Raw genomic sequence first — 24789 nt, 5'->3', positions numbered from 1 at the left:
TAATTATGTCGTACTCTGAGACAAATAAATTAATAAAGGAATACATTATCAAAAAACAAACCAGGCATAGACTCTCTTACAAACTGATAACAGGATTACAGAACTTTTTAGAACTGGCGAATATTTAGTAAATAAAGAGAAGATTAAGCTGCAAGGACCAGTAATTAGGTCTTACTCTGATTGATTTTTACAAAATTTGTGTGGTAGGGCATATATAATATAAACATACACACATGTAATATGTGGAAGTCTGAAAATGACTAGATAATTTAGAACTTACTTATGTACCAATAGAGATGCTTATACTGCTTGGACCAGTAATTAGGCTATAGTCTGTTTAATTTATTAACAAAAGTTAGGTGGTAGGTCGTAAATAATATAAACACACACACACACACACACACACACACAAAAACAATATCTATGTATATATACATTTACATTGTAGATGTGTAATAGCAACCGCATAATTTAGAACTAATTTTAGTAAAAAGCTTAGGCTGCTTGGACCATTAATTACATCATACTCTAACAAAAATGAATACTAAAGTAATAATTATAAAAATCACTTGGTTCTTTAGGTGTAGATTCTCTCATTAACTGATGGCAGAATTACAGAACTTTTTAGAGTTAGTAAATAAATTCTCCATTTTTAATTTATAATGCAGCAAACATTACTTAAGATTATTTCAGAAGGAAATCAGAAATACAGGTTACAGGTTGAACTAAACTACGGCTTTGTATCATTGGCATCTACTGCCAGAATTTAATTATGTATATTTGCTCAAGTACTGTTCTTAAGTACAATTTTGAGGTAGGCTACTTGTACTTCACTTGATTATCTAAATTTTTGCTACTTTATACTTCTACTCCACTTCCTACATTTGGGAAACCAATATTGCACTCTACTCCAATTTTACAATATTAGTTGCATTGCAGATTCAGATTATTAATACAAATATAATTAATAAAAAATGATAATGTATTATATGGATAAAAATAAAAGTGTAATGATTCCCTGGTGAAATTATAAGCTATCCAGCGGTATACATAGGAAAAAATGAGACCCAACTTTATGAGCTGCAAAATTAGTGATGTTCACATTTATTTGTCAATAACTGTAATTTAGTAATATAGTCGTCTATAAAGTACTTTGAAATGGGCTATTCTGCATCATGATTACATTTACTTTTTGTTAATTTACTATATTTTAATGATAATATTTTTGTACTCTGAAGATTTTCAATGGAGGACTTTTACTTGCAACAAAGTATGTCTTTACTGTTGTATTGCTACTTGCTAAAGTGATGATCTAAATATGTCCTCCACTCTTTGTTTCTACTGTACAGTGCTGTCCGGTGAAAAACAAATTTCCAAATTTGGTGAACTTTTTGGACAAATCGATAAAATTTTTAAATCAATTGTATTAGAAAAATGAACAGTGTTTTCCTTAAACTATTATTTATTCTATCAAAATTAACCATTGCAACGTTGGTGATATATAAGCATTTAATGTCTCACTCACACCCTTTTTATCATCTCTGCTTCATATGTCTTGTTGTGTTAAATGTGGACCTTCAGTCTGATTCTGCACAATAATAAAACAAAAATACCCTCATATTCAAGTAATTAATGCACAATTTGAACTACTCACATTGTTTAGTAAAGTGCAACATCAACCATCAGTGCAGATATATATATATATATATATATATATATATATATATATATATATATATATATATATATATATATATATATATATATATATAATTTTATAGTTTATATAGTTTGGTGTACAATTTGTCTTTGCATTAAAATTTACAGCAGTATGTGACTTAAGTGAAAATCTTTTGACTATTTATTTTGGAGTTAAACTTTTAACATTAATAAAACACTAATTCAATATAATATTTACAATTTAAAGTGTATTTTTGCTCATCTGAAAATTTCACATCACACCAATACATCACATTGTTATACAGCAAAGTGAATGAACTGTGGCGGCAGCAGTCTGACACACACACATACGGCAGGTGATACACACCTGACAGCACATGAAAGTCCCCCTCAGGTTGACGTTAAAGGTTTGATCCCACTCCTCCAGATTGGTGTCTTCACTGGCTGAGTTCATGTTGATGCCAGCATTATTACAGGCGATGTGGATCATCCCCCATTTGGAGACGATGCTGTCAATCATCCTCTGGACATCAGCTGATTTGCTGATGTCAGCTGTGATCGAAATAGCATTAATGCCTGTGTCCAAAAAAAAAAAATAAACAAACAAAGAAGGATGACTGTTGGAAGACTTTGTACATATTGAAACAATACACACATTAACAGCTACCTCTGTCTTGGACATTTTAGAAGTTCATTTTACTAATCCTAATGTGGCTCTAGATGTGTAAAAAAGTTTTAAAAATACAATAAAAGAAAGCTTTGCTCTTCTTGATGCCTATTTGATTAGTTTTTTGAGCTGGAGATTTCATTTTTTAGGAAGAGAAAAGAGGGAAAATCACACATCCAGAGGCTCAGAGGAACATGTCTAAGATCACAAAGTGTATCTTATGCTTTAGTCTGCTGCCATCTGCTGGCCAAAAACCAAAACCTGACCACACTGACAATTTATGACATTCGGCACAACTCTAAAGTGGCCAAACCAAGTTTGTATTCACATCATGGCTGTAGGTGTGCTACCAACTCATGCGTCAGTCCTAAGACGTGACATTTGATGAGTCTGTCATTGCAGAAGGCATACTGTCACCAGTTTAACATCAGTATACTGCAAAGACTCTTGCATTTTTTTCATAGTGGTCTCATTTTGACTCAAATGTCTTTAGAAAGGACAGTTTTCTAGTTTCAGATTTAAAAACAAAATCAAAGCTAATTATTAAATGAATACATATAGTATACACTCCTTATTTTGCTAAAATTTCAATTAAATTTAGACGTGTTAGAGACAGAGAGCTGTGTCAGTTTTTCACAAAAGAGGACAGAAATTTACCAGTAATGGAAATTACAGTATACTTAAATAACCATTACAAGATTAACCTTCAATATAAATCTGGTATTTTAGTTTGGGTTTTTTTGTTTTCGTGCTTAGAAGTGATGTCCTCTAAAGAAACAGAAACACACTACTGATGTTGAACTATCCATTTCTCATTTTTTTTCTTATGTATTACCTGAAATGATCCATCAAGAAAATAATCTCTGCATTAATTAAGTTTAGTTGAAATCCAATTAGTTTCTCAATAAGTCAATATGAAGTCATACTAAAACTAGTACAACTCTGTGGAAGTAAACTGAGAATGCTGACCCATCGAACAGCCCAGTGTGCTGGAAGTTTGGGACTGAAGCCAGTTTCAGTTGGCCAATCTGTACAGAATGAGGCATCTGTCGTCAAACACAGAGTTTCTGTTTGATGTAAACTTACCATTTTGCTAATCAAATAAAACTGAGCTCACTGTCATTTTACCAAATATATCTGAAGGCAGAATGAGAGTTTCTCTGCTATAAAGGTACAACAAGTCAATATGTTAAGTGAGTTACTGAGTAATCAGTTACAGGAATAATACGATTAGGATGGGGATGTGCAGGTTATACCTAAAGGGATAACTTGGACTTTTTGAAGTGGGGTTGTATGAGGTACTCATCCATAGTGTATCACACACAGTGCATAGCACTCAGCACACCTGCAATTTGGTGAAGCAGGCTTGAGTACCTACACAGAAGTTCTGCAATGTGTTGCTGTAGACGGGGGCAGCAGCAAAACGTACTTAGCCACCTAAAAAAAGATCTACCTAAAAATATTCAACTCAGTCTAAGTATTTTAGTGTTTTAACCCTCAGGGCCACTGTCGATTAGGTAAGTATTTCTTTTTTTTTTTTTTAGAAAACAAATATTAGACAATTACAAAAAGAGTGATTATGAATAATAACAATAATAATAATAATAATAATAATAATGATAAACTTTATTTATATAGCACTTTTCTTAAAAGGGCTTAAAGGTGCTTTTCAGAAAAGCAGCAGATAAAAACAAGGCAGCAATAAAACAACAAAAAAATGAAATGCAAACCACATTAACCACATTATATATATTAATACTGGGGAGTTTAAAACTAAAAAGTAGAAAAAGTAGTGTACAAAGGCTGCAGAGGAATGATAAAACCTTGCAACAGCAAAATATTAAATATTCATAAATGCTTTCCTGTAAAAGAAGGTCTTAAGAAGGGATTTAAAAGATGCTAATGATATTGGGAAACAACTATAAAATGCCAATCACTGTGGAGACAAGAGGATATCTTTATGAACTAGATTATACAAAGAAACTTGAGCAGAGGAAGACTAAATGGGCTGATAGAGAAAGATGCGCAGGAATATGAAGGTCTACTGTGGATAAAATACAATATGCTGCTGCCTCCGTCCACAGCAGTACATTACTTATCTTCTGTGTCAGTCTTCCTTCCTGCTTCTTCAAACTGGAGAGTTGTACCTAATACATTCTCACTTCAAAAAACTTGAACTATCCCTTTAAGGCTACATTACCTTTAAGGTGGAGCTCTTTTGCCACCATCTCAGCTTTCTCTTGGTCCAGGTCTACCACAGCCACATTGGCACCAGCCTCACCCAGAGCATGAGCAAATGCTCGGCCTATGCCCTGCCCAGCGCCCGTCACATAGGCCACCTTTCCATCAAGACGCATGCGATCGAGGATGGGGCGCCCCATGACCCCACGGAAAACTTCATCATCTGTTATTTTACTCTATAGAAATCAACAAGATAAGCAAAGAGTAATCATCAGTGAGAATGTATGATAACAGCAACACTGGCATCAAAGTTATCTTAACAGTACCTCCGTTCTTGAGCACTTGGAGGCCACAGGTACCCGCCGAATAATGCTGATGCCATCTCGGACAGGGATGATGACCTTTAAAACAAGAAAGACATTGGGTGCATTCCAAACTGCTTACTTATTTGTTTTTACTTTTAGTAGGTACTACAGCTGCCCATACACAGTATGTACTGTTGCATGCAATATGCACACAATCTTGGCATTCTAATTTTTCATAACACTGCACTTTCTCCCTCTTGCTTAAATATCTTCTACCATGGAGATCAGAAAAAACACCATTCACAGAGCTTGTCAGTGATAGAGATCAACCCGCAGAGCTCTACTGTTGTTACTTGACTTACTTTACTTGTTGCAATGTCTGTAGTTAAAACCGCTTAACCCTTTGAAACCTGGATCAGTTTTCTAAGACAACTTCACAAGTATTTAAACCTTTAAAATCCAAGCAGATTGGTTTCATCTGTTTCGAAAACATGGGGAAAAAGGCGATGGACAATTTGGAGAGAAATGCCCCACAAATTGCAAGAAATTAGTGAAAGTTAAAAAGACAGCATACCTAAAATTATGAGTGGAGGATGATAATAAAATTACCCCACAAAAAAGACAAATTTCCCAGAAAACTTCATTTGTATTTATAATAATTTTATATTCAAAATTATGTGACAGGAAAATAAATAAATAAATAAATAAATACTTTTTTTTCAGAACTTTGTTTTGTTAGTTTTTTTGGTTATTGTTTTTTGTTTGTTTGTTTTTGTTTTGTTTTTTTTGCTTTTTTCAGATTATTTTCTTTTAACTTTTTATGTTTTTCTAATTTTTGGGCCACGTCTTGTTAAGTTGCTCATTGCTGTCTTCTCATGTTTTTATAAGAAATAAAACCAAGTTGGCCAGGTTTCCAAGGGTTCAACTATAAATGCATGCGTTGTGGATTCAACATTTTAGGTTTCCAAAATAAGCCTGGATATGCATTTCTCTACAACTGTTTTTTTTCTTTGTTGGTAGCCTAATCCCTATTATTTTTTTGTACACTTAAACAATTCATAATAATACTATTTGACTCCTCGCCATCAGTCACTTAAATGTGATATCATACATCACACTGTGGCCTCTGACAGCTGATTGACAGCTGTCGATTGTCTGCCAATCAGCTGTCATCTGATTGCATTTCAGCTGATGTGAGGTATGTTCTGGGGTGCAGAGGATTATGGGTAGGAATAATGAGAAAAGCATGCTAGTTCACATACTGCAAAATCCCACCAGATGTAGCAGAACATCCTAGTATTTATTGGCATACTGCATCTGACATACTATGTATTGGGACATACTCAATCTTTTTCTGGCATACTATATAGTATGGCAGTATGGGTATTGGAATGCACAGTTTGTTTAAATAAAAAGGAATACAGAGTATAAAGCTTTGAAACGCACCTGCTCCACGCGTGGATCATCACAGACAAACTGGTTGAATTTTCGGAGCGCCAGTCCGTTGCTATCTGTGGTGTCTTTGAGGTAAACCTTGGCTTTGAACAGCGAGTTATCCACACATATGACCCCACGCAATCTCAGCAGACTGTTGTCCAGAATGAAGTTGTAGTAGTTTATGTAATTGTCCTTGTCAGCATCAATGAAGACCATGTCAAACTGCTCACCTACAGCAGCCAATTCCTGACAGAGACACAGAGTTATTAGAAAACTGGCCATGTGCCCCACAGTCTGTTAACTTATTACCACCATAAAGGGAAGAGTCAGCATTAACCCTAGCCTGCTCTCGTTATTCAAAGCTCCCAAAATGGCACACTGAAACTGCGATTTTAAACATTAGAACGAATAGTGCTAAATAAAAATATTGAAATATACTTAAGTTTCTAAGGGATTTTTAAAAGATGGTCAAATCTCCCCCTCAATATTTGGCAAATATGCATTTATCCCCTTCAATAAAAACATGAAAATAGTAAAGGACTTTTATTTTGAAATATATACAAATAAATAAAATTAATGGTGAACAGGCACAAACTGAATGCAGAATATCAAGTGTTAAATGCTATAAATTTCCAAGCTGAGGACCCCTAACCCCCTACTTCTTGAGTCTAGTTGGAAGTTTGTGTTGAATTTTAAGAAATTCCCTTCATGAGAATGAAATGGACAGGGGTCACAGTGATTTTGACCTTTAATCTTTAACTCCAGCCATTTCATCTTTTCTAATCAGTTCACCCTTATCTCAGAGTGGATGTTTGTGCCAAATTTGAAGAAATTCCCTAAAGGTGTTCTTGACGTATCGCATTCATGAGAATAAGACGAATGCAAGGGCACAGTGACTTTTGACCACCAAAATCTAATCAGTTTATCATTAAGTCCAAGTGGATGTTTGTGCCATATTTAAAGAAATCCCCTTCACAAAACAGCGGAGTCACAGTGACCTTGACCTTTAACCAACAAAATATAATCAGTTCATCCTTCTCTCATAGTGGATGTTTGTGCCAAATTTTAGGAAATTCCCTAAAGGTATTCTTGACATATTGCATTCAAGAGAATAAGATGGATGAAAGAGCACGATGACCTGTAATAATCACATTCTAATCAGTTCATTGTTTAGTTCAAGTGGATGTTTGTGCCATATTTGAAAAATAGTTCTCTAACCCTAAAGGTGTTTAAGAGATATCGCAATCAGGAGAATGAGACAAATGCAAGGTCACAGTGACCGTGACCTTTGACCACCAAAATCTAACAAGTCCACTGATGAATCTAAGTGGACATTTGTGCCAGATTTGCCAAAATTCCCTCAAGGCACTCTTGAGATATTGCTTTTACTAGAATGGGATGTTTGGACAACAAACCTGAAAACTTCATGCCTACCTGCAAGGCTATCGCCAGCGTGGACGTATATAAAAGTTGAAAATGAAGGCATACAAGTTAAATTTTTTACTGAAAGATAAATTATGAAAAGTTCTAAAATGACAAGAATTTCTTGTCTTTTCTCTGGTAGCAGAGAACAGAATGACTGTAGTAAACATCAATAGTGAGAAAGACCATTAATGCAGCTGGTTCCAGTGTATCTATACAGCAGAAAATGAATATCGAAACAGTTCAAATACTCAGAATGTATGGATAAATAGATATTTTGGACAACACAACTTACCTTCAGAGTGTCCATGGCAGGCCCAGTCTTGACTGTAATCTTTTTGCCATGTGGAGACTTGTCAAAAAAAGGTTGAGCAAAGTCTTTGAGGTATGGCTCCAGCTCACAGGCAACCAAGCGGCCGTCCTCGGGAAGCCCTTCGGCCATGGACAGCGCACCATAGCCCGTGAACATCCCAATCTCCAGAACTCTCTTAGCTTGACTCATGTGGATCAGCATCTTTAAGGTCTGGCCTGCCAAAAAGACAACTCAAAGCAAGTTATCACAATATGATACATCAGTAAATATAAAGGTAAAAAGCATGCCAATGTCCAACCTTCAACATGTCCAGTGATGCACTGCTTGGGGAGCCGGAAGATAGTTTTTCCCTCCTTGTGTAATTGATCCCAGTCATAGGAAATGGTTTTTCTACGATTAGTTATAAAAGAAAATATTAACAAATTTACCTCACATGCTTAAACTATGGATTCTTACGTGTAGGAAGTCAAGACATACTTATATAGCTCTGCCAGAGGTTCACTTTCCTGTGTGGTCATTTTCTCCAGGTAGTCGTCCAGGCCGCTGGCTATGTCCAGAGCCTTCTGTAACTGACTCATCAGCTCGGCTGGTAAATTGCCACTTGCTGCAGCTATTTCCTTGGCTTTTGTTAAGACATCCACCAAGAGTTCCACTGGGGTGTCAGGAACTGGGGAAATGACACAGTGAAGTTTAGTTTAGTAATAATCAACTGCTCTTACTCATCCCCTTTTCTGCTCCAGGCAATAGGATGTAGAGCTGTAACTCTATATTATGTTCAGTACTCAGTGATCTGTCAGCTATTGTACAATTATTTAATCAGTTGTTTGATTTATAAAATGTCCATTGGTTTGCTAAAACCCAAATAAGACAAATTGAAATTGCTGGCTTGGTTCAACAGTCCAAAAGTAAGCCAAATTTATGAATTTAACTCCACACAAACAAAGAAAATAACTAAAACCATGATACTGATAGGCTGTAACAAAGTAATGTTGAGCATTTTTTTAAAAATGGCATTAAGTATTTATCTCTCAAAATGCTGTAGATTAATCTGATGAATTGATTGTCAATTGATATATGATTAAACACTGTTGTTGCCCCAAAGGCTGCAGGCATGGAATCATCATAAAGGGGGACCAAATCTGCTGAGAGGTCTTGGGGTCTGCTTGCAGAAAAAAATAAATATTTGAAAACATATTTTGTATTACAGTATTTATCATGAGCAGGTATACAGTATACAAATATGAAATACATGAAAGCTACAACTCTCTTCATCCTTGGTCTTCAACAGGGGACTGGGGCCTCTGGGGCATCCTCAGAGGTACTGCAAGGGTGCCGAAGTATAATTTGGTAATTTCACTTTTTATTTATTTATTTAAATAATTAAATTTGTCTGAAAGGACTATTGAAATAATTTCAAGAAAAAATAAATTGGTTTATTTGGGGGAAATAAAGGCATTTATTTACAGTACACAACTTTGATGAGAAACTGTTACATACTAGACATATTCATCAATTAGCTGTATTATCATCATGAATGAGCCACAGTGAATTATTTTGTAACTTTTCAAACAAGAGACTCAGAAACAATATGTTATATACAGTACATATATATATTTTTTTCCCCAAAATATATGAATATGATTATAAATATAAATCACATCAATATTTGAATTATGTTAATTAATATGATTAATGAATATTTTACCTGCATTACAAGCAATTTCTAATTCAACTTTACTAAAAAGATGGAAAAATAAAGAGCGGAACATCCCAGAGAGCACATGTCAGAAGGAGGAGTGACAGACTGAAATTGAACAATAAAGCCAAAAAAATAAACCCAAATTTGCTTTTCTTATTTACATGTTGAAGAGACTTCATTAAACTAAAATAATGGATCTAAAAACGTTTTTAAGAGGGAGGTGCAAATTTAGATTAACTTAAAAAGTGATTATGAGCTCATACTGACGTCACTAAATCATAATATTTTTCATAATAATGTAAAACAGCATTATATATATTTCTTTAGCATAAAACCATTTTCTGATAAAACGCGAAGGCTTCTGTGCAGACTGCTGACTGACTACTCAACATAACATTACAGTTGGTCTGAGAAACAGATACACACTGGACTCCGGTTTTCGTTACCTAAGTTATGACACGTGTTAAGACCTCATGAAACGAAGCCTGTCTCCGCCACGAAGCACATATTAAGCAGTAATCTTACCGTTTCCACTGAGCATGGTGCGCGTTTTTCGACGTGAGGATTTCAGCAACTGTCAGCTGTGAAGTGGATACAAAGGCGTCGCTGGACTTTCTCTTCGTTCTCGATGCAAATTTTTTAATGGGTGGAGTGACTGCTGGTTTGCACTGCAGGCGTAAACCTTCATTATCCAACTGCAACCAGCACGTGCGCTTTTCGTGTCTGTGAGAGAGTGAGTGACCACAGATTTTCATGGTTTTGGAGTCCGATTGAAATAGAGGATCAGGCAGACATTACAAGAAAAGTGCATGTGTCTTTCTGTTGGTGAAATATTTTACTATTCTGCAGAAACGTGATCATTAAAAATTAAAAGTCACCAAAGCTCACAGTGAAACTTTTTAGGCATAAAACTATGAATGGCTGCATTCCATTCAGGTTTACCAGTTTTAGGCTGTGACTACCCCAGAGTTGGGGCCTGGGGTTGTAAAAGGTTTGGTCCACTGGGCATGTGTGTTAAAATCCATCAGAGCTGATAGAGTCTGGGATGAGAAGGGGTAATCTAGGGGGTGCTAGGTGGGCATTTGGGTTTTGGTTTAGGGTAATCTTTTTATGTATGTTATTTATGTATTTCTATGTGTGGACACCTGGAAGTGACTAATGGGAATCCAATTTCACAAATAAACAATTAAATAAACAAATAAATGGCTGCAGTACAGGTCATAAAGCCTGCCCCCTCCATTTTTAGTGAATGGGCCATGAGCCAAACTAAAAACTCAAAGTACACACCACATACATTGTTCCCCAAAATGTTTTTTTGTCATTTAGGGTAGTTCTCATCACCCTGATGTTTGTTCAAGTGATCGTTTTTCTGATAAATTTGGTTTTAATGATTATTTATTTCAAGTGTAAAAGCATCCTCAGTCAGTTGATCCATCATTATAAAATGCAATGATTAGTGTAACTTTAGTTAGAATCTAGACTATTCATATTGACATTCCTGAAAGGGGGCACAGCCTGATTGGAAATAGACAGTGGTAAAGTAAGGTCACCTTGCTTTCCTTAACAATCTTGCCAAGATTCGCCATACTGGGTCAAAGAGAGCTGTTATTGTCTCTGGCTCCTCTTTTAATCTGTTTTTATATGTAACATTAGATTTAAGGCCACACCATCACTGGTGCAGCAGCTGTTTCCAGCTAAAAACAGTTGTGTTTTTTTGCACTTATCATTCCAGAATCCAGCTCAGGCCGTTACCACCTTATGGTCTTTAACTACCTGCACTGAAGGCATGTTATGTCTGGGCTCTAAACTCTGTTGACTTCTTTTCACCCTTCACAGCTCTGGAGATACTTGGGGGAAAGCGTAACTCTGATAGTTACTGTGTCAAAGTTCAGCTGTATGGTTGTTTGTATTTGAATGGGATTGTATAGGCTGCAAGTCTCTCCCTAATCTGTCAAGGTTGGACTTCCACAATAATAAACAATCTTCCATTAGCTTCCGGTGGGAATGCAACGCTGACAAAAAGCCACTGCATGTCATGTAAGAGCGCAAACCTCTGCCAAACTGTCAAATGATAAATTTATAATCTGGCAATGTTGACGAACACTGAAGATAATTCATGATTCACAGTGTCGATGTTATATGACAGTTGTAAGAACCTTTTTTTAAAAAAAAATTTTAATGACAAACCGTGATGTTTTTCTCTGAACCAGACCATGGACTTTTGCTGCAAAGAGGAAGTCAAACCTAAAAACAATGTGTTTTACATATGTTGAAAGTGTATTTTGAAAAGATACTATGCATGGAACTAGCTTTAATTGGCACACTGTCTCTAACAGTTAAAACTAATTTAGGAGGGTCACGGAGCACATCCTATTTTTATGTCTGGGTCTAGCCCCTTCTCATTCCAAACTTTGAAAATATTGCCGCTTTAATAGTGCTTTTAGTGTAAGTGTTTGATGTCTGTCCGGCATAATACACTGATGGTCAGTGTCATGTTGAAAAGCTGCTGGTATGTCATATAAGATGCATAAAGGTCCTAATGGAACGGCTGGGGATGGATCCAACAAACCTCGGAAATTCATGCAGGAGTTTGGTGTTCGCTTCCTGTCTGAATTTTATTTTACTTTTTCTTCATCCTACTATGTGCTTCCTTCCCCTATTCCTAACCATGTCCTGGCGTTGGCTGCCATGTGCTTTTGTTGCCTAAACATAGCGACGTGCAGTGTAATCCCATCCAGTGCTTGTGTCGATATACCGATAGCGGCATCCCATCTGTAAAGAGCAGATGCAGAAAAATACTATGCAGACTTGAAAATCCACTGCAAAGTGGCAATATGTGACGATTTGGGATAAGAATGTATGGGTTTGATACACAGGATTTGTTGCTTCAAAAAATTATACACAGTGAGAGAATTATCATGTAAACAATGAAGAATCTGAAAAAAAACTCAACTTTGCAAATATTTTATAAAGCAAAAAAATAAGATTAAACAAGTTTGTTTGTCCTTAAAAAACCCCATGCTGCATTAAAAACCACTTGAATACAAATATTACTAAAAATAAACCTCCTCGGGGGACTTTTAAACCATGAATGCAATGCAACAAAAAAAAACAATTTCAAGTTAAATTTTTGGGATTTCTGCAGGGGACAGGATTTAATATTGATATGATTTAGTAAACCACAAGATCAGTTTAGGGGAGTGTATGGTTATTTTTGACAACTTTGCAAAGCCCAAACAATCCATTTATTTGTGAGGAATTTATTGTATCCCATAAAATAAACTGTTTATTTATCATTGAGTGAGGGCTTACCCCTAATGACCTCTGCCCTCACACTAAAGTCACTCCTTCAGGCTACTCTCACATTGATCAACCCAGGTCACATGAATGGGTTGCAAAAATGCGCTGAAGTGCTCCATTATCCATAGAATCCTTTTTATGTTCTGAATTTTTGTTTTTTAGGTGATCGCAGCCTGCTAGTCTTCTGCCTATAGTGCACAAATCTTCTCCAAAATATTTTCAAACATTTCTACATCCATATCTGCCACCCTCTAAATTTAGAGGCTATTTTGTGATTGGCTTAAGGGACATTTTCAACCCCACAAAAGAAGGTTTTCACTTCACTGCAGAAGCCTACAGAGAGGTCATGACAGAAAAATAAAATAAAAATAAAAAATAAACACACAACACATAACACAGCCTATTAAGTCTACATAAGTCTATTAACATTATTTGTCTAAGGAAGTATTTATTAATATGTTTTACAACAATGTGGCTACTCTATATTGGGCTATTCATGATTATTTGGTACTTTAACTTTCCAGAGTTGGCAGTTAAAGCAAACAAATCTTTTTACACACTGTTAAATTCTCTATTTTCCTCCAAGCCTTTGGATTTGTAGTACATAACTAGCCAAGCAAGGTAAACTCCAGACGAGCCACCGTCATTAAGGTTTGGCAACATGTATAAGAAAAGGCGCTAGGCCATAGACGTATGACACAAATTTTTAGTTTAATTTATTTAGTCAGTGGTATTTCTAAAAGTGGAAAATGTAAGCATTTATTTATACCTAGAAGAGGAAAAAAAATGAAAATTTTTGATTTCTTTTTTTTGTGTCAAAGCCACTGGAAGCCACTAGAGAGGGGCTTAAGAGCCACATGTGGCTCCACAGCCACAGGCAACCTATATAGAGTTATTCTCCTGTCAAAAATCGACAAGCTTATATTTGATTCAAGAGCACAGTGATTATTTGTTAATACGTTTTGCACAAATCTGTAATGGAAACCCGCCGTACATTGTGATCTGAGGCTAGCGAGACATGTGGGATGAGTTGCATATCTTTTTGTAGCAAAAGAGACTCAAACACCTGAGGGTTTAATCACGGCAAAGCCAAAAGCCAACGCAGCATCACAGTTTAATAGCATCTGACACACATTATACACACAGGTGTGTTACACACCTATGTCTTCCCACACACACACACACTCAAAAGGGACTTGAGCTGGTTTTCCTGTTGAGCAAAGGTTATCATGAATTCCTACACCACATTACCAAAACCCTAAGCTGACTGTGTCTGAAAAAATAAACCCAGCTAATCCAAGAAAACTCTAAGGCAGCCTGCACCAACCAGTGTTGCCAACTCCTCTCTGAGGAAAGTAGCTGTTGGCTCTCCCAAAAGTAGCTAGAAGTCGCTAGATGACGTAATCAACTAATTTGCATAATATGCCATGCTGAAATGCAAATGCAGACGCAAAATGAATAGAAAAGGCTGACCAGGTAGTTTACAAACTATTTATGTATTTACAAACATTTTTTTGTTGCCATATTTCACTTTTCTTTTTTAGTGACCTAATGAATGTAGACCTACTTGCTGAGTGTGTGAGTGAGACTGACTGAGACAGTTAACCATGTGAGAGATTTTCAGGTGTGAAACTATAAAAAGAATGAATATTTAAAGAAAAACATATCTACAAATATGTACTGAGCAACAGCTAACTGCGCACACGAGGTTCATTGGCAGCTCTCAGAGCGGTCACAGACTCTGCTGCTGGTTGGGACTGTGGGGCTGAGGAGGAGACGGCAGGCGCTCTCGCTGTACTCGGCTCTCGTGAGCTCGGTTGTAACGTGAACCGCGGAATGGAATAAGTTAGATGCTTTTGCAGAGCTTTGTCAACACAATCATTCCCCAAATCACCATTAGACCAATATTCATAGAATTCAGATCAACCTGTTAAGAGAAAACACTTTAATTTTCTGACTGTTTAACTCTATTAAACCTGAGCACTTTGCCTAGATTTCTGTTAAAAACATGGGAGGAAGGCAATGAGCATCGGAAGAAGAAATGACCCCAACATTGACAAGAAATTAGGCAAAAGAAATTTGAAAAAAAATAGAAAATTTCCTGAAATTATTTAAAAAACAGCAACAACAACAAAAAGAAAGTAAAACAAAAAACAAACAAGTAAATGACCTAGGAAAAGTGCTTAAAAATGAAAATTCTGTAAGATAATTTTAAATATATAATTTTTTTAGCATCGTTCTTTTTCCCCTAAATGTTTTCCCATAGCTTTTAAAATATTCTCTAAATCTACAATTTTTTTTACAATTTGTGGAACACCTCTTATGAAGCTGCTGTTTTTGAAAAAAATCCCCCCAAAAAATGAGAAAAAAAATAAGGTCAAACCTGTTGACAACGCCTTCACTCTGACAAAATAGACAACTTGACATCCAAAAGTGTTTTCAACCAACAGCATGTAAATGCCATTTTGCAAATACCAATAGCAGATTAATGTATCTTATTATTTTGTCAATTTCCCCTTTTACAGCCCTTATTGATTGAACTTCATCATAGAGAAAAATTCTGGATCATTGGGTCTCCTTAATTATTTTTTTTCAAATTCAAGTTAAATACTTTTCTCCTCTATGCAAATATAATTTGCCAACTACTCATGTCATTCTCTTTACCATGAAGACACATCTTAATTTAATGTTTGGCATGTCATAAAATAAAACTGAGCATAGATGCAAATGTGGTGGTTGTGTCGGTCAGCAGAACAGGTGATACCTCAATGTCACACAAAATTTGTATAACGGATTAACACATGCTGCATGTGAGGCCGGCTGAATGCTCCTCCCATGTGTCAAGGCCATCCTCTATATACTATACTCTGTGTAAGAGTCCTCCATTTAAGGCTGCACACTCCCTAACACACACTCCTCACCACAAAAATGGGAAAGGGCCATATGGAGGATAATAATACCAAAGAAAAGAATACTGAGTTTAACTTAGTGCAGGTCAAAGGTACCTGGAAGTGCAAACTGGGAGTGAAAGTCAGCAAGGACACATCAGACTGTGTCTCTGCTGCAAAAATGTGAGTATACTTTGCTCTTTACTCACAAATGACTGTATTTCAGAGAAAATACAAGTAAAATGCATATCATACAAGTAATGTATGAAATTGGGTTTGTTTTAGATTTAAAAAAAAAACAAAAAAGGTTAGCTGACTAATGCTTTATGTTGTCTAACTGCTGGTCACACTGCCTGGCACATGGCTCTGTGTAATCTAACAATTACTAAAACATTATTGAACAACTACTCTGTGTTGTCAGTTTAAAACAGGACAGCCACAGCCAATAGCAAAAAGTTACAAACGTTATTAAAAGTTATAAGTAATAACAATGGTATAAAATGTCACATTTCAAATTCAATCATGTTTATGCAGTGTGGAGTCAAGAAATGGATGAAAAACTATAATTAAGCCATAAGGGTTTTTTTTTTTGTTTGTTTGTTTGTTTTTGGTAGTAGGGAAGACCACCCACATGAAAACACAGATTTTTGTCATGCCATCAGTTTTTTGAGATTTTGGGCTATTCCATAACATGTCGTCCTTCAGACAAGTTTAGAAAAAAACATCTACACTACACATTTCGGTGTTTATTTCAGCTCAGATTTCTGTTTTGGAAATGTGTATGCAAAAAGCATATATTTAATTAGATTACACATCATTTGCGTATTTAAACTTTTTTTTGTAGAGATGTAACCTGGGGAAGTTTGATATCTATATGTGTCCTAATTTGAGTCCAAAAATGTATGGAATTATATATTGATTCATATCATGTTTTATTCCTAAAAACTTGGCAAAATCTATTTTACATATTTTGGCTGTTGAATGTATTTTCTGATTTATGGAGTGATACAAATAGGCATCCAATATACTCTCTGTGAAAACCCTTGACTCCTATAAGACAACAAAGTGAAACATTCATTTTGAACCTGGCTTCATCCAATGGCCCATGATGCGCAAACTGGTGCTTATTTGAATGTTCAATTTCAGAAAACTTGATATAAAAAAGAACTGTCATACTTGAAGTTACAAACTGGGGGACTTTCATGGTGGCATCTATTCGCTAAAAACATTGGTAAAGGTTCGAGATTGTAGTCATAGTTATGAAAAGTTTCCCCCGAGGCAACTAACTAACCTCGTTGGTGATAGCATTTCAGCTATGCTCTCCAGTGTCGGTTTTACATGCTGTGTCATGCCAAACATCCTTGATAGCTGGATTTAGTTAGAGGGCAAATGTTAAAAATAATAGGGATTAGGGCCTTCAAAAGCACTGCCCTGTCTGAAACCAGGTCTCAGTTTAAAAATAAAAGATCATTTATTATAAAATTTGCATGACACAGACCTTAATGCTGAGATATACCACACTGAGCATTGTCAATCTGTCTGTTCTATGAGTTTTGGGGTGGAATATTTTAGTGTTTTTCCATTTTTGCTTTCTCGTGAAGAGAGTGTTGTGATATAACTTGTTTATTCTTCTTCCAGCCAAAACAGACAGAGAGTTTTCTAGAAGCTGAAGTTTAATCTATTAGTGCTGACAAACTAATACTAAGCACACAAGGACACTGTTCATATCATCTGTTATTTTTGACCTTTACAGCTTTTTGCTGTATGGCCAAATTGGAGGAAAGGTTGCTGATATCAATAGGAAAAATTAATTTGGCTACAGTTTGCCATATGTACTTTGTAATTTGTAGTAAACTAATTTTAATTTTCTCTTCATTTTAATTTTTGACTTTTCTTTCTTTTTGATTTTTCTTTCCTTTTTGCAATTCAAATATTTCCTTTTAGATTGGGTTTTGTTTAAGTGTCTGTTTGCTGTTGATGCCAGCAGTAAATCATGATCGATGTTGAATACTGAAGTCACTCTTGTCACTTGAGGCTGGCTCCAAAACAGAATAAATCCCCGAAGACCCTCATGTTAAAATGGCCAGCTTTACAGCCTGGTGCAAAAAATGTTTTGGTCTCTACAGCTAATTTTAACCTCAATGACAACTGTATGGGGGTGGTTTTTTTTCTTGAGTCACCCGTTTACATTTTATTAAAGCCCATAGTTACACATATATAAAGGCTTGAGTGACAGGCTGTCAGCTGATAGTGTCATTGGCTTCTAGTCAGATCTCCCCCTCGCTCCCTCACAGCTCCAACCTCTCACCCAGATATCATCACCTCTGGTTTCAAAAAGCCAAGATGGCGATGGCGAAAGTGCTAAACTCAACACTTAAAACACCCGTTCCATGATGACACATATTCAACAGGCTTGCAAGATATTAAAGGTACCAAACCAATTTCCGTGGAGGAGTAGGATTCGATTTTCCCTCACTATTCATTTAAGACCCATGTATCCACCAAAATCTACCCTCATCAAACCCATACAATTGCATTTCAGAGTTGAGCGGAGCAAAGTAAAACAAACTATGATGTCAAGTGATATTGTGAAGATGTCAATTATGAACATCATCCCTGGCAGCATCTATCTTGTCTGTAGCACTCGCCATTGTTCATATTACTCCTCATTGTTTGTGGCTCACAAAAATGGTTAATCCTGCCTATGGTGTCGATTGACAAATCAGGTCCACCCACAATGCTCATTGCTCTTTTTTAAAATTTTATTTTAACAAAGAGACAGCTGTTTCATGTCACAATGCTGGACGGATCAGTCAACTGAAATTTGGCGGAGTGCGCAGATTTAAAGTTCTGGACTCTGACAAAAGTCCCTGTTTTGTCTTTGGAAATTAGAAATAATGCTTCTGTCATTGGTCAAACATCCTGTGTATCTGTCACAAATATAGTAATGTTAGGATGTTGATGGCTATTACAAGAGACTGCATTAGTTTCTGAGTGTATGAAGTGCAATAATTGAAAGTTATGCCACTATAATTCTTTTTTTTCATGTGTTTTGTGTGGCAGCTATAAGAGCATCACCGAAAATGGCGACAGTTGGACAGTGGTCAGCCCCATTGTTTTTACTTACAAGGTAACGGAAACCCGAGGCTTGCTGGACCCAGGTAATAACACGCTCCTGATGGGCCACATCACTGACCAGCAGCAGCTGGAGGACATTAAAAAATCCAACAAGCTAATCAAACGCTTTGTAGTCATTGACCAAGAGGTCTACAAAATTTACGGCCCCAAGCTAACAGAATATTTACAGGCTAACAAAGTCCTGTACAAGATCTTGGCTCTTCCCACCACTGAAGAGAACAAATCCATGACAATGGTCTTGAAAATCCTTGAGGAGGTCAACAGCTTCTCCCTTGACCGCCGCACAGAACCAATCATTGCCATTGGTGGAGGGGTGTGTCTGGACATTGTGGGCCTGGCTGCTTCACTCTACAGAAGACGCACCCCTTACATCAGGGTCCCAACCACACTGCTCTCCTACATTGACGCCAGCGTGGGAGCAAAGACTGGAGTTAACTTTGCAAACTGCAAGAACAAGTTGGGTGCCTACATTCCACCTGCCGCCACCTTCCTTGACCTGTCCTTCATACAAACTGTTCCACGACGACACATTTCCAATGGGCTAGCTGAGATGTTAAAGGTGTGTTAAAGTCTGTGAATATGAAACACTTACCTTAAAACTGATACAAGAAATAAAGGACAAAGAATAATTCCAGTATCAATGTTATCATCAGCTAATTCCATGACATCACAATACTAACAACTAGCGGTCTGTTGCGCAAGTGTAATGACAATTGCAAAGTGGAAGGTCTTGAACTGGTGTATCCAGTTGCTACTATTTTGGTTCATGAATGTGCAGCAACACAAACTTACAAAAGATTACAGTGCAGCAACTAATCAAGGAGTCATCAAAGGAAAGTTTCAAATCCCACTCATACCCCTTTACCACCAGATTAGTTTTTGTTTCTTGAACCTGTTTCATTCAAAACCCTCGGAACCTTGGTGCTATTTAGCAAACCAGGCTGCATTTGAGTTATGAGCAGAACCATCATAGTCAAGGATGCTTTATCAAGGGAGATTCTTGCACAATGCACAATGAGAGTAAACAGTAGCAGCAAGATGGTAGATCACATTATTACCTTTTAGCCACTAGTTACAGATTTGTTTTTATCCCCCCCAAAAAAACAAGCATGGACAAAGTATTTGTTTAAAAAAAAGGTGCAGAGACTACTACCTGCAAGAATCTATCCTCTCTTTCCAATCTGTAGAATACGACACACCCACTGAGGCTGTCACTGTTTACACTTGAAGTCACAGAAAAACTGCACATTGTTGGTTTTTAGCTCGGAACCAACTTTTTGGTTTCTGAACCAAATTAGTTTTGGTTGAAATGCTCCAAATAAATCCAAATTTGTTGCATGAACTTGTTGGTGGAAAACGGGCATGCCATTAGAGCAGAAGTACCACAGATATGTTTATTGGCTCTGAGATGAAGTGAAGTTTTTCCATATTTGAATTGCTCACTGAAGTTTTCCTTGCGTTTTTTGTTGGTTCTTTGCAGATGGCCTTGATGAAACACAGAGGCCTCTTTGAGCTTCTTGAGGCACACGGCCGTATGCTGTTGGACACTAAATTCCAGGCTGACAACAGTGTATACGAATGCAGCTGCTTACAGACTGCATCGCAAGTGACTCGAATAGCCATCGTAACCATGCTGGAGGAACTTGCCCCAAACCTTTGGGAGGATGACCTAAACAGACTTGTGGACTTTGGCCATCTGATCAGCCCAGCATTAGAGATGGTAAATGATCCGTCATGGCAGCCATGGCTAAACACTCAGCCCTTTTGTTGATGCATTTTATTGTACGTATATTACGGTAAATTGTACATACTACAGAATAGAGTACATTTAATTCTATGTGAGTCTTTAGCATTCTTGAAACTGTTGATCTTGATCTTCACATGTTCATCCCTTTTCAGTGACAAATAGCCACATCCTCACGTAATCTTTGTCTCCATTTAATACAGAAAGTTCTCCCATCTCTGCTTCATGGTGAGGCAGTGAACATTGATATGTCGTTCATGGTTTACGTGTCCAAAGAGAGCGGTCTGTTGACAGATGATGAAAAGCAAAGGATCATCAGCTGCATGGTGGGCTTAGAGCTGCCTGTCTGGCATGAGGTGTGTACCATGGAGCTCATACAGAAGTCTCTGCAGGACAGGCTGAAGCATTCAGGAGGCTTGGTCAGAATGCCTCTGCCTGTTGGGCTTGGAGAAGCAGGTAAGAATCACTGGCTATGTTTACATCATACTGTAGGAGTGCAGGAATAAGGAGACAGAGACTTAGTCAAATGGAGTCGAGTCTGTTTTCTCTCTCTTTGAAACAACAACAGCAACACATGCCATGACAAGCTCCAGATAGTCTGCTGGTAAAGCTAAAACAGGCATTATCAATAACATTCCCTCAAACTGCATTTCCCAGAATCCAATTCTGTCAACTCTGAACTCAGCTTCACAAAAGAGCAACAGACTCTGGTAAATGTCTCTATAATGTGGGTCACCACAACACCAATATTTACCTCTTTTTCTGAATATGACAAAAGTATGAATTTGACATGGGTCATGTAAACAGTATATACTGTTTAGATATTCTAAATAAGGCCTTTTTACAAATTAAGCATTTTCCTATTAAAACATGGGGAATATGCCAACATGTTCTCATCCCAACTTGTCACATGGTGCCACCCTGTCAGTGACCTTCCGTGTCTATGTATGCCCATAAGCATACTTGTGCTCCTATTATTACATTGTCATCCTTCCATGTTTAATGGGTACAAAATCAATTCCATTCTCAAGTGATGCCACCTGTGCGTGAATCATGTGGCTTCACTCGGTGCCATCCAGCTCTCTGCCGGCGTATAATAATAAGCTGGTTATTATTATACGCCGACGGAGAGCTGGCTGTATTCTCAGTTCATGCCATCCAGTTGCATTCCTGGTGGACGCAGAGGCTAGCTTTTTGCATCATGGTCATATGCCGAAAACATTAACAGAGCAGGCATATTAGTCAAGTTCGGATTGAGAACAAGTTGGATATGCTGGTATTAATTAGGTTTTTGGAGCATTATTTTAACATCCATTCTGCCAATTTCAGAATATGCATCTTACTGCAGTTTGCGACACACGACTCCTCATCTGTATACAGGCAGCTCTGTGCATTGGCATGAATATGTTGTACACAAACCATCCTACTAACAGTTTGTAAGGCTGGGGTAGAAATGCATGCAGAAAATCTTACATTTTTGGTCAAAAGGAGAAACACACCCTCTTTTTAACATCATGAAAGACTTATACCAGCAGGTTTATAGATAAATGCAAATATCGCAGCACTGATCCAAAAGGTAGTTGAGGGAATGAAGAAAGGGAGGCTGGGCTTGCATGGTCCAACAAGTCCACCACCTGTAGGAAACTTTGAAAAAAAATTCTATATTGAATATAATAATAAACAAAATGACGAGCAGCTCCAGCTGTTCTTTTCCATATTGTGACGTGATCAACGACATTTTAGAGTACGTTATCGGAGTATGCACACATGGATGTAAATGGGAGTATTAGGGGAAATTCATTTCTATTGACTATGGAAACAACTTAGTAAGAATATTACCTGTTTCAGAATAAAGGCAAACATTGAACAGTTTTGTGCATGTAAATGTACTCACTTGATCGAGACTGTCCGTAATGCAAAAAAACTTCCAAAAAAACAGGTACCAGATTAGCTCAAAGGGGCCTTTTTTAATACGTTGACAAGCAGCTTATATTTCCTGTAAAAGTTTTTAAATGAGCTAGTTCATATTCAAACATCTTGTGATGTACACTAACTTTGGTGTATCTAATGCATGTTCTTTTTACTCCCCTTTCTGTCATTGCAGAAATCTTTAACAGCACATCATGTGAGATCCTGCACAGGGCTTACGCAAATTGGTGTGATGAGCTGGGTGCCACCTCTGACAGCAACAGTGATTCATAACCTGCCCGTATCACAACTGCATCCATTTGGTCTGGTTCGAAAAAAAAAAGTTTTGTGTCGGAGTGCCTGGTGGCTCAGTGGAGAGAGCTGCGCCCCATATATGAAGGTTGTATCCTTGCCGCAGCGGCTACGAGTTTGATTCCGGCCTCAGCCTCTTTGTTGCATGTCGCCCCCTCTCTCTCTTCCCCTTTAATGCTTAAACTGTCATGTTGATTAAAGGCAATAAAAGCCCCCCAAAAAAATCATTAAAAAAAAAAAAAAAAAATGTCGGGAAAAAGAACCTGTACTGGTTGGCATTTACCTTTATTTTCACAACATGGCAACAAGGGCCAAATGTGTTATAACCATATATGCCTCTGGGCAGTTTCTACAGGTTTCTGTTCAGCATGGGTTCTTACCTTTCACTGCAAATATTGACTGTTGACCTTGTCAATGGATTATAAAGGGTTATAAAACAGATCAAATTAGAAAAGATGTATTTTTTAAACAAATTAACACTTTTTTAACATCATACACAAGCTATTAAGCAACACGCAGCTTGTTAACTATTCTCTTATTATGTCTGTCAAATATATTTGTAAGCATGCCCCATTAAATATATTTTTACATTTATCAAACTGTGATTTTGTGTTTTACAGCAGATTGAAAAATGTTCATATCGACATCCTCCTGTCATTATCTTCATTAGCAATGACATCAAATTAAGATACGTTGTAACAAAAACACAAAGCTTGTACAAAAGAGTTAATAACTCAGACTGAGTTGTCTGTAGCATTGTTGAGTTCCTTAGGCAGTGATTGTAGATTCCACCCCCGTGTTTTAAATGGTGCTGTTGAAGTTACTTTGTGATTGACGTTTGACTTACGGTTTGTGCATATAAATGTGTGTGAATGCAAGACATCAGAAAAACACAAAAAATGCTGCAGGAATGAGTCCTTAGACCTAGGAATGAGTTAGAATTTTAGTTCCCTCATCTCAAACTCAGTGGGGTTTTTTGAATGTTATTTTGGTACACAAGCTGTAGAGACATTTACGTTTTGTTCTACAACATTAAGTATATCAGTAAATACCCACCCATGAATTTTAGCCTTTATGTGTCTTAAAGTTCAAAAGTTTCATTCATGCATCAACACAAGGCAGGACTTTCAGTGTGCACTTATTGAAATGCTGCATAAACTGAAATTATGAAACTAGTGTGTGATTGGCCTTACTCCTTATTTAAACAAAATTCAACCAGCTGAAGTGACTTTGCTTATTTATATGGGATTCCTCCCAATGTTGGCCGAGGAAGGGCTTAAGCCCACAATTGCTGCTAAAATAAGTATTTACCTCATTCTGCAGGAGAATTTAAACTTGATTACTAAAGTTTATCTTGCATTTTCTAATTCTGAATAATATACAGGGTTTCTTTTTAATGGTAGAAAAAGAAAAGATAAACATCATCTGCTGCATCCAGTGTCATTCTAAGAGCATGTGGCCTGTCTTGGAGAAATGTGGATGTGTGATAAATATTTTTACGAACACATTTTGATATTATGTGCAATGTTTAAAATAAAACATATATACATGACCACAAAGTAACAAATACAACTGATGCATCTATAACAAATAACAAGAACCCCAAACTAAATTCTGGCATAATGCCCGATATATCAGCATCTCAAGGGTTTATTAACAATCTTGGCAAAAGAAAGCAGACATGAACAAAAACGCTACACCGTAGTATAAACCAGTTCTGTCCACATGTTAAAAAAAAAAAATCCACTTCTCAGCTCTGAGTTATGCAAGATAAAGATGAAATCAGTATTGATCA

The 24789-nt window shown here is 36.8% G+C and overlaps 2 protein-coding genes across 3 annotated transcripts in view; one reads left to right on the top strand and one right to left on the bottom strand.

The window, feature by feature from the left end:
* Positions 1-10369, bottom strand: part of LOC121957745 (uncharacterized) — a 20261-nt gene extending 9892 nt beyond the window's left edge. Inside the window, exons 1-8 of the mRNA XM_042506503.2 lie at positions 10230-10369; positions 8483-8672; positions 8304-8395; positions 7988-8220; positions 6280-6516; positions 4855-4929; positions 4548-4764; positions 2048-2256 (exon numbers count right to left, since the gene is read on the bottom strand). Of these exons, the coding sequence (XP_042362437.2) occupies positions 2048-2256; positions 4548-4764; positions 4855-4929; positions 6280-6516; positions 7988-8220; positions 8304-8395; positions 8483-8672; positions 10230-10245 (1269 nt within the window). The 5' untranslated portion in view covers positions 10246-10369. The remainder of the gene's footprint in view (positions 1-2047; positions 2257-4547; positions 4765-4854; positions 4930-6279; positions 6517-7987; positions 8221-8303; positions 8396-8482; positions 8673-10229) is intronic.
* Positions 10313-24789, top strand: eevs (2-epi-5-epi-valiolone synthase). Of its 2 annotated transcripts, none has more exons than XM_088083539.1 (5): positions 10313-10437; positions 18956-19589; positions 20511-20750; positions 20978-21230; positions 22879-24789. In XM_088083539.1, the coding sequence occupies exons 2-5, from the start codon at positions 19071-19073 to the stop codon at positions 22974-22976; spliced, it is 1110 nt and encodes a 369-aa protein (XP_087939665.1). In that variant the 5' UTR covers positions 10313-10437; positions 18956-19070; the 3' UTR covers positions 22977-24789. The 2 variants fall into 2 exon arrangements, with proteins under 2 accessions (XP_087939665.1, XP_042350825.1); XM_042494891.2 differs by lacking the exon at positions 10313-10437 and adding an exon at positions 15908-16075.

Source organism: Plectropomus leopardus, chromosome 2 (genome assembly GCF_026936395.1).
Source record: "Plectropomus leopardus strain MGB_pleo_1.0 chromosome 2, ASM2693639v1, whole genome shotgun sequence".
NCBI lineage: Eukaryota > Metazoa > Chordata > Actinopteri > Perciformes > Serranidae > Plectropomus > Plectropomus leopardus.
The sequence above is the reverse complement of the archived record's forward strand: the minus strand, read 5'-3'. Positions and strand labels throughout refer to the sequence as shown.

Excerpts from the sequence above, each read along its gene's own strand:
- eevs (XM_042494891.2), top strand. The coding sequence starts at position 15,933 with ATGGGAAAGGGCCATATGGAGGATAATAATACCAAAGAAAAGAATACT. Across the intron at positions 16,076-18,955 it reads TGTGTCTCTGCTGCAAAAAT|CTATAAGAGCATCACCGAAA; the intron begins GTGAGTATACTT and ends TTTGTGTGGCAG. Across the intron at positions 21,231-22,878 it reads TGTTGGGCTTGGAGAAGCAG|AAATCTTTAACAGCACATCA; the intron begins GTAAGAATCACT and ends CTGTCATTGCAG.